The sequence below is a fragment of the Lucilia cuprina genome, chromosome 5 (assembly GCF_022045245.1).
Source record: "Lucilia cuprina isolate Lc7/37 chromosome 5, ASM2204524v1, whole genome shotgun sequence".
Classification (NCBI taxonomy): domain Eukaryota; kingdom Metazoa; phylum Arthropoda; class Insecta; order Diptera; family Calliphoridae; genus Lucilia; species Lucilia cuprina.
In genome coordinates this window covers 2,614,721-2,634,301 of record NC_060953.1, presented here as the reverse complement: position 1 = coordinate 2,634,301, position 19,581 = coordinate 2,614,721, and the positions used below count along the sequence as shown (strand labels likewise).

General features: G+C 28.4%; 1 protein-coding gene across 4 annotated transcripts; it reads left to right on the top strand.

Annotated features, from left to right (window-relative positions):
- Positions 1-427: 427 nt before the first annotated feature.
- LOC111687383 (pantothenate kinase 3) lies at positions 428-19,351 on the top strand. 4 transcript variants are annotated; one of them, XM_046952060.1, is made up of 8 exons: positions 428-1,002; positions 7,826-8,004; positions 15,477-15,650; positions 15,731-15,849; positions 15,915-16,040; positions 16,102-16,278; positions 16,341-16,476; positions 18,885-19,351. In XM_046952060.1, the coding sequence occupies exons 1-8, from the start codon at positions 945-947 to the stop codon at positions 19,170-19,172; spliced, it is 1,257 nt and encodes a 418-aa protein (XP_046808016.1). In that variant the 5' UTR covers positions 428-944; the 3' UTR covers positions 19,173-19,351. The 4 variants fall into 4 exon arrangements, with proteins under 4 accessions (XP_046808016.1, XP_046808013.1, XP_046808015.1 ...); XM_046952057.1 differs by lacking the exon at positions 428-1,002 and adding an exon at positions 5,014-5,592; XM_046952059.1 differs by lacking the exon at positions 428-1,002 and adding an exon at positions 7,594-7,725.
- Positions 19,352-19,581: the final 230 nt, after the last annotated feature.

The following is a 19,581-nucleotide window of genomic DNA, read 5'->3' as shown; positions in this document are numbered from 1 at the left end:
ATAGTCTAGTCTATAGTCTAGTCTATAGTCTAGTCTATAGTCTAGTCTATAGTCTAGTCTATAGTCTAGTCTATAGTCTAGTCTATAGTCTAGTCTATAGTCTAGTCTATAGTCTAGTCTATAGTCTAGTCTATAGTTTAGTCTATAGTCTAGTCTATAGTCTAGTCTATAATATAGTCTATAGTGTAGTCTATAGACTAATCTATAGTTCTATCAACATACTTTTTTTCTTTCATCGAGTGTTTACTACCACTAAACGCCATCTGTAGTTTTAATTTTGTAAACAAAGCCACAGTGTTGTTTTTCTCTTGTCAAATAATAAATGGCAACACTTTTGACAACAGCATTGCCAGAGTTAAATAGCTTAAGCAAAAGACAGCTGCTTTCACTGCAATTCTGTTTCTAGTATAGAAAAAGTTACCACAGCTTGTGATTATAATAAAAAATTTGTCTAAATGTTTGTTGTTGTGTGTATTTTTTTGTATTATTAATACAGGGCCGCAGTAATTAATAACAAAAGAAAAAAAGATATATAAAGTTAAAGAACAAAAATTAACAAATACACACAAACACACCCTCCAAATAGAAAACATTCCACGTAATATTTTGTGTTAAAAAAAAAGAAGTATTTTGTTTTTTTTTTCTTCCTACATTTCATCAATTGGTTTGGTTGTCTGCTGGTTTTCCTGTTTGCAATTTATAATTTTCTTTTATTACCGCTGTTCAAATTGCTACGCAACAGATACAGATCTTTTTTTTTTGCGGACGAGTGTTTTCATTTGAATGGTGATCTCGAAACTAGCTGATTCATCATAACTAATTAATAAAAAAAAAGAAAAAGTATTACAAAGAATATAGTGTATGCAGCAATAAGCAAGAAGTTATATACCACTCTTCTACCCAAACATTTTTCTATTCCGGTAATCATCCAAAAGCAAAGAATTATGTCGTCACAACAATCTGCTGAGGATGCTGCTTCTCTCAAGAGACAATTGGCCAAAGGTGGGTGTTTACTATGTTTGTTTTAATTAAACTTTTTGTTTAATTTTCTATTTAGTTAAAATATCTTAAACAAGTGTTTCTAGTTTTAGTTAACAATTTCTAAATTGACATTAACATTGAAAATTTTCATTACAAAAACAAAAGATTTATTATATTTTGGATAAAAAAAAGTCGCCTGATTCGGAATTAGGCACTTGTCATCATCTACATGTGTTTTCTGTTTTCTTTTTTTTGGCATTTGTGTGTATTGTCGTACTGTTATACATGCAAAGTATATCTAAAATAAGTTGTGGTGTGGTTGTAGTGTTTTTTTTTATCAGTTCTTCTTTATATTGTACATAATAAACTATACAAATATTACTAATTCTTTAACTATATCACACGTTGATTTATAACTAAAAAAAATGTTTAAAAAAAGTTTTTGAAAATTTTGCATAAAAATCAGTGAAAACAAAAGTTTCTTTTGCCGGTTTAAAAATAATTAAAATTTATAACTGTTGTGAATTCCAATGAATGTGAACTTCCAGTTTGTAGGAAGTTTTCCAAGTAACAATCAAAAAAAGAAAGAGTTTGCAATAATAAACAATAGTTTGATATCAGCCCAAAATATTTATAAACAAAAATTATATTTTTAAGTTTTTGTTGCTTTAAATAAAATTCAATTAAATAAAGGTTTAACAAAACAAGATTATGCTGTAAATGTTAGATAAAATAGCTTAAGTTGCAATAAGTTAAAAGTTTGTAAAAGATTTTAAAATGATCCGTACAAAAATGTTTTATATAAAAATTAAAACATTTGTTGAGAAATTAATTTTGTACTATATTTGAAATATTGTACTAAAAATTTTTCATTGTATTACTTTTGAAAGGTTTAGTACAATGTAAATTTGTACTAAAGTAAACAATTTTTACAAAAATTTTAATTTTGTACTAAAATTTTAATTTTGTACTAAAATTTTAATTTTGTACTAAAATTTTAATTTTGTAATAAAACTTTAATTTTGTAATAAAATTTTAATACATTTGGTACTAAAATTTTGATTTTGAAGTAAAATTTAATTTTGTAATAAAATTCTAATTAATTTTGTACTAAAATTTTAATTAATTTTGTACTAAAATTCTAATTAATTTTGTACTACAATTTTAATTAATTTTGTAATAAAATTTTAATTTTGTACTTAAATTTGAATTTTGTACTAAAATTTGTAATAAAAATGTATTTTGTACTAAAATTTCATTTTACTAAATTTTGATTTTGTAATAAAAATTTAATTTTGTTCTAAAATTTTGTATTAAAATTTGAATTTTGTACTTAAATTTTATTTTGTACTAAAATTTGAATTTTGTACTAAAATTTGTAATAAAAATTTAATTTGTAATAAAATTTTAATTTCGTACTAAAATTTTAATATTGTACTTAAATTTCATTTTGTACTAAAATTTTGAACTAAAATTTTTATTTTGTAATAAAAATTTAATTTTTTACTAAAATTTTAATTTTGTAATAAAAATTTCATTTTGTACTAAAATTGAAATTTAGTACTAAAATTGAAATTTAGTACTAAAATTGAAATTTAGTACTAAAATTTAAATTTTGTACTAAAATTTAAATTTTGTGTTTTGTACTAAGTTTAAATGTTTGTACTAAAATTTAAGTTTTGAACTAAATTTAAATAAAGCCTTATTTTGCACTAAAAGTGATATTTTGTACTAAAACTTAAATTGAGTATTCTAGTGTAAGGTCTAGTCTATATTCTGGTCTGTAGTCCAGTCTAAAGTCTTGTTTATAGTATATAATCTAGTATATAGTCTAGTATGTAGTCTAGTCTATAGTCTTGTATATAGTCTAGTCTATAGTCTAGTCTATAGTCTAGTCTATGGTCTAGTCTATAGTCTAGTCTATAGTCTAGTCTATAATTTAGTCTATAGTCTAATCTATAGTCTAATCTATAGTCCAGTCTATAGTCTAGTCTGTAGTCTAGTCTTGTCTATAGTCTAGTCTTGTCTATAGTCTAGTCTTGTCTATAGTCTAGTCTTGTCCATAGTCTAGTCTATAGTCTAGTCTACAGTCTAGTCTATAGTCTAGTCTACAGTCTAGTTTATAGTCTAGTCTATAGTCTAATATATAGTCTAGTCTATAGTCTTGTCTATAGTCTAGTCTATAGTCTAGTCTATAGTCTAGTCTATAGTCTAGTCTATAGTCTAGTCTATAGTCTAGTCTATAGTCTAGTCTATAGTCTAGTCTATAGTCTAGTCTATAGTCTAGTCTATAGTCTAGTCTATAGTCTAGTCTATAGTCTAGTCTATAGTCTAGTCTATAGTCTAGTCTATAGTCTAGTCTATAGTCTAGTCTATAGTCTAGTCTATAGTCTAGTCTATAGTCTAGTCTATAGTCTAGTCTATAGTCTAGTCTATAGTCTAATCTATAGTCTAGTCTATAGTCTAGTCTATAGTCTACTCTATAGTCTCGTCTAGTCTAGTCTAGTCTAGTCTATAGTCAAGTCTATAGTCTAGTCTATAGTCTAGTCTATAGTCGAGTCTATGGTCTAGTCTATAATCTAGTCTATAGTCTAGTCTATAGTCTAGTCTACAGTCTAGACTATAGTATAGTCTGTAGTATAGTCTGTAGTATAGTCTATAGTCTAGTCTATACTCTAGTTTAGAGTCTAGCCTACAATGTATTAAGACATATTTCTTTAGTACAAACTTAAATTGCCCGCCTTTTTTACAAACTTGTTAACACACGACTCATAGATAAATTTTATGATAGAATATCCAAATATGAAAATATGTATTATTATGCAATACATATATAAACAAGAAAAGCACACATAAACACGTGAAAACAAAGAGAAAAATGAAAATTTGAAAATATTTATAAACAATTTCGATGTAAATATTATGTTTAAGTCAAAAACTTTTGACAAATAGAAAAAAATTAAATACAAAAAGTAAGAAAATATTAATAAAAAAATGGTGCATTTAAATCTGCGACAATTAACTAAACAAGGCAGGTATTTTGTGGCTAATTTCTCTTAATGTTTAAAATAGTTTTATTTTTGGCGGAAATTATTACATGATACAAATTTAAACTTAAAAAAATTGCAGCTTAAAGCAGCAAGCAACAACAACCAAGCAGCAGCAGACGTTTAAAAAAATGTTTTAATAATAAAATAATATTAAAGCCAGTGTGTCAATAACATGCAAACTCGTTTGCAAGACTAAAAAATCATTAAAATATGAAACAATAATAATGGAAAAAATAAACAAAAAAAAACCTAAAAACAAACAGATCCACTAGTTGAACTGACAGACAGAGAGTGTACAAAACGTCATTAATGTATCAAAAATAGAGAAGAAAGATTAGCCCCCTTTCCTCTTTATGTTAATAAACAAGCAATGAAAGATAAATAGTTTGGAATCGAAAGACAATTTACATTATTATGTATATATAAACACCTGGCTACCATGCTTTTCTGCTTAAACATTTCTTTCAGCTATTTTATTATGTATCAAAAAGCTCTCTTTTTTTTAGACTCTCGCCAGTATTTGAAAATTCTCTTGTATGAAACTGTCTCTATGGCATTATAATCTTTAAGCTGCTATGAGCAAAGTTAGTTGTTGCTTGTTTTAGCTTTTTTTTTTCTATAAGCGTTTTGTATTTTTTGCTAAACTTTAATATGTTAATAAGGTCTTGCGACAATAATCAGACGATCATCGTTTAGACGACGCTCGTTGCTGGAATTTTGAAATTCTATTCAAATAACTTTTTCTAACAGAGCTCGTTGTTTAGTTGGCTAAACGTTGGCTGGCCCAGCAGACGCTTTTTTTTTTTTTTAAATTAAGAGTGTTTCGTTAAAAATAAAATCAAAAACAAATGTTGCAAATTTTAATAAAATAAATTTTACAAAAAACAAAAATTTTAAAGAAATGTTTTAGTTTTATTATAAATTATAATAAAAATAATTAATATTTTCAAATTAATTTCAAAACCTTTAAAGTAATCTAAATAAATAAAAACTGTGATATTTATTTTTTTATACAAAATTACTTTTTTTGTTATAAAATTATAAAAAAAAACAAAATTCTTTAAAAAAAACATGAAACAACCTAATCGTGATAATTGCAAGTATTCCATAAATTTGAAAATATTTAAATTACAACCCAGTGCAAATGCTAACAATAACGGTGATAAAAAGTCTTCTTTGGTAGTGCCCATGCCCACCATAATGCCGCCTACTTTACAAAGAAAACGCAATTCCTGGCGTAGTGCCTGGAAATTGGCTCATCAAAATAATACACAAAATATTAAAATACGTAATTCTCATAATAACAATAATAAAAACTCCTCCAATACAAATAATCACAACAACAATAATATTGCAAATACAAAAGATAAGTTGGTTTTAGATTCAACTAATAAAAAAGATAATTTAAACAATGACCAACAAGAACACCACTCACCACCACGACCACCTCTAGTGCTCAAAGATCAAGTTCAATTAAAAGAAAGTGATAAAATTATAAAAAATAATCTAGAAAATGTTGAAGAGGACAACAATCTACCATTAGAGGAGCAAGAAATTTTGTGTAAGTTTTATATTAAGAAAAAATTCGAAAAAAATTCTATTTAAGATTAGATTAGTTAAGTTTATGGAAAAAGGAAATTTGTTAATGAAAGCCAATTTCCCCTTTTGTTTGTTCACGCCTCTGGGATTTTTTATTTAAGTATTTTTTGTTGACCATTCTAACACCAAGCATTTGATTGATAAGAGATTATAGCACCTACAATATTTATTAATATTATCACCGTGAATTTTAAAATGATACTTATACAATTGCAAATATATTGGTAATAGGAGGGTAGACAGAAAAATTGAGGAAAAACTGAATAAATTTATGGAAATTAATCTATTATTAGATAGATAGATAGATAGATAGATAGATAGATAGATAGATAGATAGATAGATAGATAGATAGATAGATAGATAGATAGATAGATAGATAGATAGATAGATAGATAGATAGATAGATAGATAGATAGATAGATAGATAGATAGATAGATAGATAGATAGATAGATAGATAGATTAATAGATAGATAGATTAATAGATAGATAGATTAATAGATAGATAAGTAGATAGATAGATAGATAGATAGATAGATAGATAGATAGATAGATAGATAGATAGATAGATAGATAGATAGATAGATAGATGGATGGATAGATATACTATGATCTAACTCTTCTATACCCTATAGCATATATTCCCCGATTGGATTCAATCTTAACTTACGTCTCACGTAGCCACGTTCTACTATAACCTGGGTTAGTTTTACGATACAAGCTGAACTAATCTACAAGCTATTGGCACGGAACCAAACACTCTACAGTGTTTGGTTTCTGATTTTACATAGTGTCTCTCGACATCTCCCAAAGTCCTTTTAAGATTCCTGTACCTAAATAGGACTAAAAAACTCCTTCTAATGGGAACAACTAAAACTGGATAGGTGCATGAGAAAAGACCGAACAAGATTTTAAATTCCCAAAGGCAAAGACACAAAGGACGATATCAAACCACTCTACCTCTAAAATCAGCTGGCACTTATACGAGATACAATCTGAGTCGCTCACTGAGAAGTATGAGTCCTTCATGAAAAGGCGCTTAGAAAAAGCTGGAAGAAAGGTAAAAGTATATAAGACAAATCTGAACAATTCAGGCGCCATGAAACACGGCTTAATTCTTAGTAAACTGGCATAATGTTTGCTAAACTTTAAAGGTTTCAAAGTGCAGTTTTCTATGAACAATATAACTATAATAGTTCGACTACTTATACATCAAATCAACACTTTACAAACTTCCCTCGCATTTAATACTAAATCAAACACACACTACAAACATGATCAATTTAAGTAATAATTTATAAAAAAAACGCTATTGCTGTGGCAATAATTTGGCCCCAAACGTCGTATGATAAGTAATATATGCGCTTATTAGAAAAAATGTATAATTTTTATTAGTTAATTATAAAGACACACCGCGTTCAATAAGCAACTAGATTGTTAAACTAATAACAACAACAATTATTAATAATTCAGTTAAGATATTATAATCGTATATTATTTCCGTCTAGAACAAAAATAGTTTTTTTTTACTTTATTTTATTTCTAACCAAAAATAGAAAATAAAGAAAGAGTGCAATAGTTAGAAAATAAAAAAAACAAAGCAAAAGCAAAATTTAACTTTTAAACAATTTCAAAAACGATCTTTAACAGATTTCTAATTTATTTATATTTATAAAATCGCCTGTTATTTGTTTATTATTATTATTGTTAAAGAGCGTTAGAAAACCGACAACAAATACAAACTCACGTACACTACTCACTACGCGCCATTTGAAAAAAAAAACAAATTTAAAAAATATATATTAAACATTCAAAAACTATTGTTGGAGTGTGTGTGTGTGTGTGTTTGTGTGTGTGTCGGCTAGTAAAGAGTGAGTTTTGAAGAGACACGGCTAGATAAGGTCGGTCTAGTGGAAATTTTATTACGCAAGGAATCAAAATCTACTACTGTTAATTTTATAGTCTTTCTATATACAAAAAATAAAACAAAACAAATCATAGTTAACTAACATTTAAAGACTAAACATGTGTACAGCGACGAACACGAATACAACGACAACGACTCAAACAATGTTGCAAGAACTAATAGAAACAGGTATAAATTTTTAATTGAAATCTTTGTTAAAAAAATGAAAGAAAACAATTGTTTATTTAGTTTAATTAAAAAAAAAAACAAATTTTCTCTTTCTTTTTAGCTATGCCCTGGTTTGGCATGGATATTGGTGGCACTTTGACGAAATTGGTGTATTTTGAACCCAAAGATATTACACCAGATGAACAAGATCAAGAGGCCGAAAGTTTAAGAAGCATTAGACGTTATCTAACGAAAAATTCAGCTTATGGCAAAACAGGTCATAGAGATACACATTTACAGGTGAGTAATGAAGCAAACAAAGAAAAGCTTAAGAGCAGAAGTGGAAAATTCAGTATCTTTTAAATAGGAATGAAAAATTCAGTGCTTTTTTAAATAGTCTATAGTCTATTCTATAGTCTAGTCTATAGTCTAGTCTAGAGTCTAGTCTATAGTCTAGTCTATAGTCTAGTCTATAGTCTAGTCTATAGTCTAGTCTATAGTCACAACAACAATTATTAATAATTCAGTTAAGATATTATAATCGTATATTATTTCCGTCTAGAACAAAAATAGTTTTTTTTTACTTTATTTTATTTCTAACCAAAAATAGAAAATAAAGAAAGAGTGCAATAGTTAGAAAATAAAAAAAACAAAGCAAAAGCAAAATTTAACTTTTAAACAATTTCAAAAACGATCTTTAACAGATTTCTAATTTATTTATATTTATAAAATCGCCTGTTATTTGTTTATTATTATTATTGTTAAAGAGCGTTAGAAAACCGACAACAAATACAAACTCACGTACACTACTCACTACGCGCCATTTGAAAAAAAAAACAAATTTAAAAAAAATATATTAAACATTCAAAAACTATTGTTGGAGTGTGTGTGTGTGTGTGTTTGTGTGTGTGTCGGCTAGTAAAGAGTGAGTTTTGAAGAGACACGGCTAGATAAGGTCGGTCTAGTGGAAATTTTATTACGCAAGGAATCAAAATCTACTACTGTTAATTTTATAGTCTTTCTATATACAAAAAATAAAACAAAACAAATCATAGTTAACTAACATTTAAAGACTAAACATGTGTACAGCGACGAACACGAATACAACGACAACGACTCAAACAATGTTGCAAGAACTAATAGAAACAGGTATAAATTTTTAATTGAAATCTTTGTTAAAAAAATGAAAGAAAACAATTGTTTATTTAGTTTAATTAAAAAAAAAAACAAATTTTCTCTTTCTTTTTAGCTATGCCCTGGTTTGGCATGGATATTGGTGGCACTTTGACGAAATTGGTGTATTTTGAACCCAAAGATATTACACCAGATGAACAAGATCAAGAGGCCGAAAGTTTAAGAAGCATTAGACGTTATCTAACGAAAAATTCAGCTTATGGCAAAACAGGTCATAGAGATACACATTTACAGGTGAGTAATGAAGCAAACAAAGAAAAGCTTAAGAGCAGAAGTGGAAAATTCAGTATCTTTTAAATAGGAATGAAAAATTCAGTGCTTTTTTAAATAGTCTATAGTCTATTCTATAGTCTAGTCTATAGTCTAGTCTATAGTCTAGTCTATAGTCTAGTCTATAGTCTAGTCTATAGTCTAGTCTATAGTCTAGTCTATAGTCTAGTCTATAGTCTAGTCTATAGTCTAGTCTATAGTCTAGTCTATAGTCTAGTCTATAGTCTAGTCTATAGTCTAGTCTATAGTCTAGTCTATAGTCTAGTCTATAGTCTAGTCTATAGTCTAGTCTATAGTCTAGTCTATAGTCTAGTCTATAGTCTAGTCTATAGTCTAGTCTATAGTCTAGTCTATAGTCTAGTCTATAGTCTAGTCTATAGTCTAGTCTATAGTCTAGTCTAGTCTATAGTCTAGTCTAGTCTATAGTCTAGTCTATAGTCTAGTCTATAGTCTAGTCTATAGTCTAGTCTATAGTCTAGTCTATAGTCTAGTCTATAGTCTAGTCTATAGTCTAGTCTATAGTCTAGTCTATAGTCTAGTCTATAGTCTAGTCTATAGTCTAGTCTATAGTCTAGTCTATAGTCTAGTCTATAGTCTAGTCTATAGTCTATAGTCTAGTCTATAGTCTAGTCTATAGTCTAGTCTATAGTCTAGTCTATAGTCTAGTCTATAGTCTAGTCTATAGTCTAGTCTATAGTCTAGTCTATAGTCTAGTCTATAGTCTAGTCTCTAGTCTAGTCTATAGTCTAGTCTATAGTCTAGTCTATAGTCTAGTCTATAGTCTAGTCTATAGTCTAGTCTATAGTCTAGTCTATAGTCTAGTCTATAGTCTAGTCTATAGTCTAGTCTATAGTCTAGTCTATAGTCTAGTCTATAGTCTAGTCTATAGTCTAGTCTATAGTCTAGTCTATAGTCTAGTCTATAGTCTAGTCTATAGTCTAGTCTATAGTCTAGTCTATAGTCTAGTCTATAGTCTAGTCTATAGTCTAGTCTATAGTCTAGTCTATAGTCTAGTCTATAGTCTAGTCTATAGTCTAGTCTATAGTCTAGTCTATAGTCTAGTCTATAGTCTAGTCTATAGTCTAGTCTATAGTCTAGTCTATAGTCTAGTCTATAGTCTAGTCTATAGTCTAGTCTATAGTCTAGTCTATAGTCTAGTCTATAGTCTAGTCTATAGTCTAGTCTATAGTCTAGTCTATAGTCTAGTCTATAGTCTAGTCTATAGTCTAGTCTATAGTCTAGTCTATAGTCTAGTCTATAGTCTAGTCTATAGTCTAGTCTATAGTCTAGTCTATATAGTCTAGTCTATAGTCTAGTCTATAGTCTAGTCTATAGTCTAGTCTATAGTCTAGTCTATAGTCTAGTCTATAGTCTAGTCTATAGTCTAGTCTATAGTCCAGTATATAGTCTAGTCTATAGTCTATTCTATAGTCTATTCTATAGTCTATAGTCTGTTCTATAGTCTATTCTATAGTCTAGTCTATAGTCTAGTCTATAGTCTAGTCTATAATCCAGGCTATAGTCTAGTCTATAGTCTAGTCTATAGTCCAGTCTATAGTCTAGTCTATAGTCTAGTCTATAGTCCAGTCTATAGTCTAGTCTATAGTCTAGTCTATAGTCTAGTCTATAGTCTAGTCTACAGTCTATTCTATAGTCTAGTCTATAGTCTAGTCTATAGTCTAGTCTACAGTCTAGTCTATAGTCTAGTCTATAGTCTAGTCTATCGTCTAGTCTATAGTCCAGTATATAGTCTAGTCTATAGTCTATTCTATAGTCTAGTCTAATCTATAGTCTTATTTATAGTCTAGTCTATAGTCTATTCTATAGTCTTGTCTATAGTCTAGTCTATAGTCTAGTATATAGTCTAGTATATAGTATATTCTATAGTCTATAGCCTACTGTATAGTCTAGCCTTAGTCTAGTCTATAGTCTTGTCTATAGTCTAGTCAATAGCCTAGTCTATAGTCTAGTTTGTATTCTAGTTTGTAGTCTAGTCTATTGTCTAGTCTATAATTTATTCTGTAGTCTAGTTTATAGTATATTCGATAGCATATTCTATAGTCTAGTCTATAATCTATTATATAGTTTAGTTTATAATCTAGTCTATATACTAGTCTAGTCTATAACATAGTGCAGGGAGTAGTCTTGTCTCCAGTCAAGTCTAAAGTCTAGTCTATAGTTAAGTCTAAAGTCTAGTTTTAGAAAACTGTAAAACTGATTTAGTTTATTGTTAGAAGTTGATACATTTTCAAGATTTCAATTTTCCATGCCTGCTAAAGAGTGCAAAAGAGAGAGAGAGCAAAAGGGAGAGTGCTTTTGTTAACAGTTTAAGTTATAGGTTAGTACAAAGTCTAGTTTGTGTTTGTTATTTGTTTCTTTCTTTTTTGTGTTTTTTAATTCATAATTTGAAAATACAAAAAATTCGAAATCTTTGCATTTCAAAATGTTGTAATTTGCGTGTTTTGTATTTATTTACTTTTTTACTTTTTTTATTGTTTAATACCTATTTTGTTTAAAAAAGAAAAAAACTTGTTAAATTATAAAACGTGTTAACTTGACCTTCGTATGTAAAGCCAAAATAAATACGTTAGAAATTATATTCAAATCAATTGTTTATTGTATATTTTTTAAATACTCACTAGTTGTTGTTTTGAATTTCAATTTTTAGGGATTGCAGTTTTGTAAAAAGGAAGTTTATAAGAAAAAAATAATTATTTTACATTTACTTGACTTTTAGAAGTGAAATACTATTAATAATCATAAAAAGAGGCTTCATCGAGAAATTTGTACCAAAATATAGATTTTGTATCAAATTCGAAATTTGCAATAAAATTAGTATTTTTGATAGCAAATAAGTTTTTGTATCAATTTTCAGACATTTTCTATCTCAACCAAAATGAACATTTTGTACCAAATTAGGATTTTGTAAATGACGATTTTGTACCAAAATGAAGATTTTGTACCAAAATGAAGACTTTGTACCAAAATAACGATTTTGTACCAAAAAGAAGATTTTGTACCAAAATAACGATTTTGTACCAAAATAACGATTTTGTACCAAAAAGAAGATTTTGTACCAAAAAGAAGATTTTTTACCAAAATGAAGATTTTGTACCAAAAAGAAGATTTTTTACCAAAATAGAATTTTGTACCAAAAATAAGGCTTTGTACCAAAATGAAGATTTTGTACTAAAATAAAGATTTTGTACCAAAATGAAGATTTTGTACCAAAATGAAAATTTTGTACCAAAACGAAGATTTTGTACCAAAAAGAAGGTTTTGTACAAAAACGAAGTCTTTGTGCCAAAAAGAAGGCTTTGTACCAAAATGAAGATTTTGTACCAAAAATAAAAATTCTGTGACAAAATGAAGGTTCTGTATCAAAATGAGGATTTTGTACCAAAATGAAGATTTTGTACTAAAATGAATATTTTGTACCAAAAAGAAGATTTTGTACCAAAATGAAGATTTTGTACCAAAATGAAGATTTTGTACCAAAATGAAGATTTTGTACCAAAATGAAGGATTTTGTACCAAAATGAAGATTTTGTTCAAAAAAGAAGATTTTTTACCAAAAAGAAGCCTTTGTACCAAAATTAAGATTTTGTACTAAAAAGAAGGCTTTGTACCAAAAAGAAGACTTTGTACCAAAAAGAAGGCTTTGTACCGAAATGAAGACTTTGTAGCAAAAATAAAGATTTTGTACCAAAATGAAGACTTTGTTCTAAAAAAGGATTTTGTAGCAAAATAAAACTGAATAATTTCTCTACAATTCTATAAAAAAAATAAACACTTTCTTCCCACATAAGTCCGCATAAATCTAATGGGTCCTACTCATACCATTCACTGTAAAATTTTGTAAAATTTACAAAGTACAATTGTTATTCTTTATATTCTTTATATTCTATATTCATTAACAAATTAGATTGCTAACCCTTTAAACTCTCACATATTTCACTGTTAAAATACATTACAAAAGCTGAAAGACTTTGACACTTTATTTAAATTTATTAAGTACATAACAACAATTATTTTAAACAAAAACTTAAAGCAAATAATATAGGGAATTTTTGAACATTTAAGTGTGTATGAAAATGAATGAATATGACATGACGAACGAACAGTGTTTTCAGATTTTACTAACGTCAGTAATTTCAATTCATTCCTAAATGTAAAAACTTGAAATTATTTTTAAATAATAAATAAATATAATTTACGTTCGCCTAAAAAAAAACTAGCCAGGGCAATGAGCTTGATTTTGTTTTTTTTTTTAACTTTACTTAAGTTGTTATTAAACAATTTTATTTGCATATTTATTTAGGAATTTGTAAAAAAATCAGGGGTTTTAAACTATTTTAGAGGTTTGTACATATTTTTGTTTGCTAAAATCAATGAAATAAAACTTATGTTTGGCGTCTGAGGCTTTAACCTTAGACAGCTTTTTATTCGTTTTTTTTGGAAGAAATAATTAAAATGTTGTTAAATATAGAGAAAAAAAGTTAGAATAAAGTTTAACATTTTCTTAGAATGACAGTTTGTAACTTAAAATAGCGTCTATAGTTCAATAATTTAAAATAGCAAAAGAATAGAATGTGATGTATAGTAGAGACTAATCAATAGCCGCTACTATAGCCTATAGACTGATCTATAGTTTAGAGTATAAATTGATCTATCTATAAATTTGTTAAACAATACAGACTAACCAGTTCAATGTTTAACCCAGAATGCATAATGATTAAGACTATAGACTGATCTATAGTCAAGACTATAGACTGATCTATAGTCAAGACTATAGACTGATCTATAGTCAAGACTATAGACTGATCTTTAGTCAAGACTATAGACTGATCTATAGTCAAGATTATAGACTGATCTATAGTCAAGACTATAGATAGATCTATAGTCAAGACTATAGACAGATCTATAGTCAAGACTATAGACTGATCTATAGTCAAGACTAAAGACTGATCTATAGTCAAGACTATAGACTGATCTATAGTCAAGACTATAGACTGATCTATAGTCAAGACTATAGACTGATCTATAGTCAAGACTATAGACTGATCTATAGTCAAGACTATAGACTGATCTATAGTCAAGACTATAGACTGATCTATAGTCAAGACTATAGACTGATCTATAGTCAAGACTATAGACTTATCTATAGTCAAGACTATAGACTGATCTATAGTCAAGACTATAGACAGATCTATAGTCAAGACTATAGACTAATCTATTGTCATGACTATAGACAGATCTATTATAAAGACAATAGACCGATCTTTAGTCAAGACTATAGACTGATCTATAGTCAAGACTATAGACTGATCTATAGTCAAGACTATAGACTGATCTATAGTCAAGACTATAGACTGATCTATAGTCAAGACTATAGACTGATCAATAGTGAAGATTATAGACTAATCTATAGTCCAAACTATAGATTGATCTATGGTCAAGACTATAGACTAATCTATAGTCCAAACTATAGAGTGATCTATAGTCAAGACTATAGAGTGATCTATAGTCAAGACTATAGAGTGATCTATAGTCAAGACTATAGAGTGATCTATAGTCAAGACTATAGAGTGATCTATAGTCAAGACTATAGAGTGATCTATAGTCAAGACTAAAGACAGATCTATAGTCAAGAATATAGAGTGATCTATAGTTACGACTATAGACAGATCTATAGTCAAGACTATAGAGTGATCCATAGTTAAGACTATAGACTGATCTATAGTCAAGATGATAGACTGATCTATTATAGTTATATATAATTTAGTCTTTAGATAAATCTATAGATAAAATCCAGACTACAGATTGATTCATAGTCAAGACTATAGGTTTCAATATAGATTAAGATACAGTCGAATCTACAGTTCAATCTTCACAGCCGATAATAGCTATTATTGAACTTTGCTTTTATGAAAATCGATCGCCACACATTAACCTTTTTTTAAATAAAGAAAAATTGTCAAAATTTGTTAAAAAAAATTTTGCAGACTAATGGAAATATTTCTTACAAATCTTATCAAGAGACTGGGACTTTTTATTAAAAACACACATTATCATTTAAAGAACTCATTTAAAACGAACCACTAATACACAGAGAGTTATAAATGACATGACAAAATATTAAATTAAATGATTTAATAATTAAAATATTAATAATAAAATTAATTAATAATAATGAATAAAATTAATAAATAAATATGATTTAAATAGTATATAGGGCAATAGAAATTAAAACGAATTGACTTTAGTTCCTAAACTAGAATGTAATTAGAATAATAATCTTTTTTTAGATGGACAATGTGGAAATACGTAAACGTACTGGTTCGTTGCATTTTATACGTTTTCAAACCACAGATATGGGCAACTTTCTATCACTGGCCAAACAAAAGGGTATGGCTGAATTGGTAACCACTGTCTGTGCTACGGGAGGAGGAGCTTACAAATTTGAAAATGATTTTCGTGAGGTGAGTTACTAAACGAAATCTTTCTTATGAATGAATTCTTAAAATTTTTATTATTTTTTTTTCCTTTTTTCTCTTTGCAGCAAGTTAATATGAAATTGGCTAAATTTGATGAATTGGATACTTTAATTAAAGGCATACTATTTTCCGAAATACAAAATCGTACAGAATGTTATTATTATGAAAATGCCCGTGATATAATGTAAGTTTTGATAATATTATTCTAATTTACGAAATTGTAATTGAAATATTTTTCTGTGATTTCAGGAAAAGTGAGAAAAAAGCTTTTGATTTTTCACAACCTTATCCCTTTATATTGGTTAATGTGGGCTCAGGTGTTTCCATATTAGCCGTCTATGGTCCTGACAACTATAAACGTGTATCGGGTACTAGGTATGGATGGCGGTTATTTGGAAAACAAACAAATTTCTTTAAAAAAAACTTTTTCTTGCAGTTTGGGTGGTGGTACATTCCTGGGCTTGTGTTGCCTCTTAACAGGCTGCACTACTTTTGAAGAGGCCATACAATTGGCCACCAAAGGTGATAATCGCAAAGTAGACAAATTGGTACGTGATATTTATGGTGGAGATTATGATCGTTTTGGTTTGACTGGTGATTTAGTGGCTTCTAGGTATTTATTTAACTAAACTAAACTTTTATTGTTTTTAATTTTGCATTTTGTTCTTTCCTAAGCTTTGGTCAAATGCATATACAAGATAAACGAGCCTCTGTCTCCCGCGAAGATCTTGCCAATGCCACTTTAGTTACAATAACCAATAATATCGGTTTAATAGCTCGCATGTGTGCACTCAATGAAAAAATCGATAAGGTTAGTACCAGCAATTATTTTTTTTGGTTTATGCATTTATTGTTGTTTGTTTTATGGGGAAATTTTTTATTATTATTATTATCTGAATTTCCTTAGTTATAGAGTTATTAAAGGCAAGAGAGATAAGTAGTTTTTGTTTTGGCATTTAAACTTAGATAAATGCTAAATAGGAATATTTTAAATTATTTACGGCAAATTTATTTTATATATATAGAATGCAATCAATTGATAATTTATTTGCTTTAAGTTGTTTTTTTATTTTTGTATTTACGTCAATTCTCTATAGGGGATAAAATCAAAGTATTTAGTTCCGTTTATAAAGTAAAATATGAATAGATTATAAGTTAAACTATAGGCTAGATTATAGTCTCATTTAAAGACCAGCCTATGTAAACTTAAGACTACAATAACATATCATTCTATTATTTCAACTAAAGATCAAACCATAATGTCAATTACAGTATAAACTATACAATATTATATAACCTCTAGTCTAGACTATAACATTAACTATAGAGCTAAAATAAGTTTCGAATATAGTCTCAATAACAGATCAGATTATAGCCTCAATTTTGTATTATAATCTAAGACATAGATCAAAACATATGCCCAACTATAGACCAAACTAAAGACTCAAATATATATTTGAGACTATAGCCTTAACTATGATCAATTCAACAGAAAATATAACATCTGTAAAAGAACATATGTCTTGGCTATAGACTCATCTATAAACTATACTATAAGCTCAACTACAGACCAGACTATAGTTGCAATATTAGATCAGACTAGATACTATGGACTAGACTATAGTCTGGACTATGGACTAGACTATAGTCTGGACTATGGACTAGACTATAGTCTGGACTATGGACAACATTATAGTCTAGACTATAGACAAGACTATAGTCTAGAGTATAGACAAGGCTATTGTCTGGACTATAGACTTGTCTATAGTCTAGACCATAGGCAAGGCTATAGTCTAGACTATGAACAAGACTATAGTCTACAGTATACACTATAGACAAGACTATAGTCTACAGTCTAGACTATAGACAAGACTATAATCTGGACTATAGACAAGACTGTAGTCTGGACTATAGACAAGACTGTAGTCTGGACTATAGACAAGACTGTAGTCTGGACTATAGACAAGACTATAGTCAGGACTATAGACAAGACTATAGTCAGGACTATATACAAGACTATAGTCAGGACTATAGACAAGACTATAGTCTGGACTATAGACAAAACTATAGTCTGGACTATAGACAAGATTATAGACAAGACTATAGTCTGGACTATAGACAAGACTATAGTCTGGATTATTGACAAGGTTATAGTCTGGACAAGACTATAGTCTGGACTATAGACAAGACTATAGTCTGGACTATAGACAAGACTAAAGTCTGGACTATAGACAAGACTATAGTCTTGACTATAGACAAGACTACAGTCTTGACTATAGACAAGACTATAGTCTAAACGTTAGACAAGACTATAGTCTAGACTATAGCCAAAACTATAGTCTAGACTTTAGTCTGGACTATAGACAAGACTATAGTCTGGACTTTAGACAAGACTATAATCTGAACTAAAGACAAGACTATAGTCTGGACTATAGTCTGTACTATAGACATGACTATAGTCTATACTATAGACAAGACTATAGTCTGGATATAAACAAGACTATAGTCTGGACTATAGACTAGACTATACTCTGGACTATAGACAAGAATAGAAACAAAACTAAAGACAAGGCTATAAACAAGATTAAAGACAAGACTATAAGTGTGGACAATGGATAAGAGTATAGTCTGCACTATAGACATGACTATAGTCTGGACTATAGACATGACTATAGTCTGGACTATAGACAAGACATTAGTCTGGACTATAGACAAGACTTTTGTCTGGAGTATAGACAAGACTTTAGTCTGGACTAAAGACAATACTATAGTCTGGACTTTAGACAAGACTAGAGTCTGGACTAAAGAAAAGACTATAATCTGGACTAAAGAAAAGACTATAGTCTGGTCTATAAAAAGACTATAGACAAGAATACAAACAAAACTAAAGACAACTTTCTAAACAGCAAGACCATATATTTACTATAGACAAAACTATAGTCTGGACTATAAACAAGATGGACTATGGTTTAGACTATATTCTGGACTATAAACAAGACAATAGTGTAAAATATAGAAAAGTCAGTTCTAGAGACTTAAGATCATTCTTAAGTCTCAACTATAGATAAGACCAGATAGCCTCCTATTTGCAGACTACAATATAGACCAAATTTTAGATTTAGATTTTAGGTTTATTCCCCATTAAAAGACATTAGCAGAGATTATACTCATTATCTAAATATTTTTTCTGTTTATTTCTTTTTACACATTTCCATTTAGGTTGTTTTTGTTGGTAATTTCCTGCGTGTTAATCCTATAGCTATGAAATTACTGGCTTATGCCATGGAATTCTGGTCGAATGGCACCTTAAAAGGTCTCTTCCTAGAACATGAAGGTTATTTTGGAGCTTTAGGCTGTTTACTGCAATTTAATGGTGAAATAGCAGCAGCACTAAATGAAACCACAGATAAAGTAACAACAGCAACAGATCCATCCACATCGCAGCATAAAGATAAGAATAATGCAGATGTAACAGCAGCAACAACGACAACTGAAACTCAAAGATAGTTATAAAATTTAGTTTAAAGAGTGGTGCCTTTATTTAAGTTTTAAGCATTATATAAGTTAGTTTTAATTAAACAAGAAAAAAAAATCAATCAATCAATCAATATTTAAGGCCAGCACGCTTGTTTTGTTTCCTCTTCTTCTTGACACAGAGTTTCTTAATTAAGACTTTTTAATATAAATGAAAGAAAGAAAAAAAGTTGATAATAAATTAAAGGTTTTCATTAAGGGTTTAATTTGTTAGAAATTTAATTATACTTACTTTTAATATATAAACAAACAAATCAAAATAATTAATTAATTATAAATTTAATTTGTATATTAGTTAGCAGCAATTATTTATAAAACAAAAACACTTCTTTTTTTTGGATTTTAAAGGATTGTAAATAAGTTTTTTTTTTAGAAAATTTTT

Bases quoted from the DNA above. Each gene is read 5' to 3' on its own strand.
- LOC111687383 (XM_046952057.1), top strand. From the start codon at position 5,103: ATGAAACAACCTAATCGTGATAATTGCAAGTATTCCATAAATTTGAAA. The intron at 15,651-15,730 runs GTGAGTTACTAA...TTCTCTTTGCAG, and splicing joins TTGAAAATGATTTTCGTGAG to CAAGTTAATATGAAATTGGC. The intron at 16,477-18,884 runs GTTAGTACCAGC...ATTTCCATTTAG, and splicing joins TCAATGAAAAAATCGATAAG to GTTGTTTTTGTTGGTAATTT.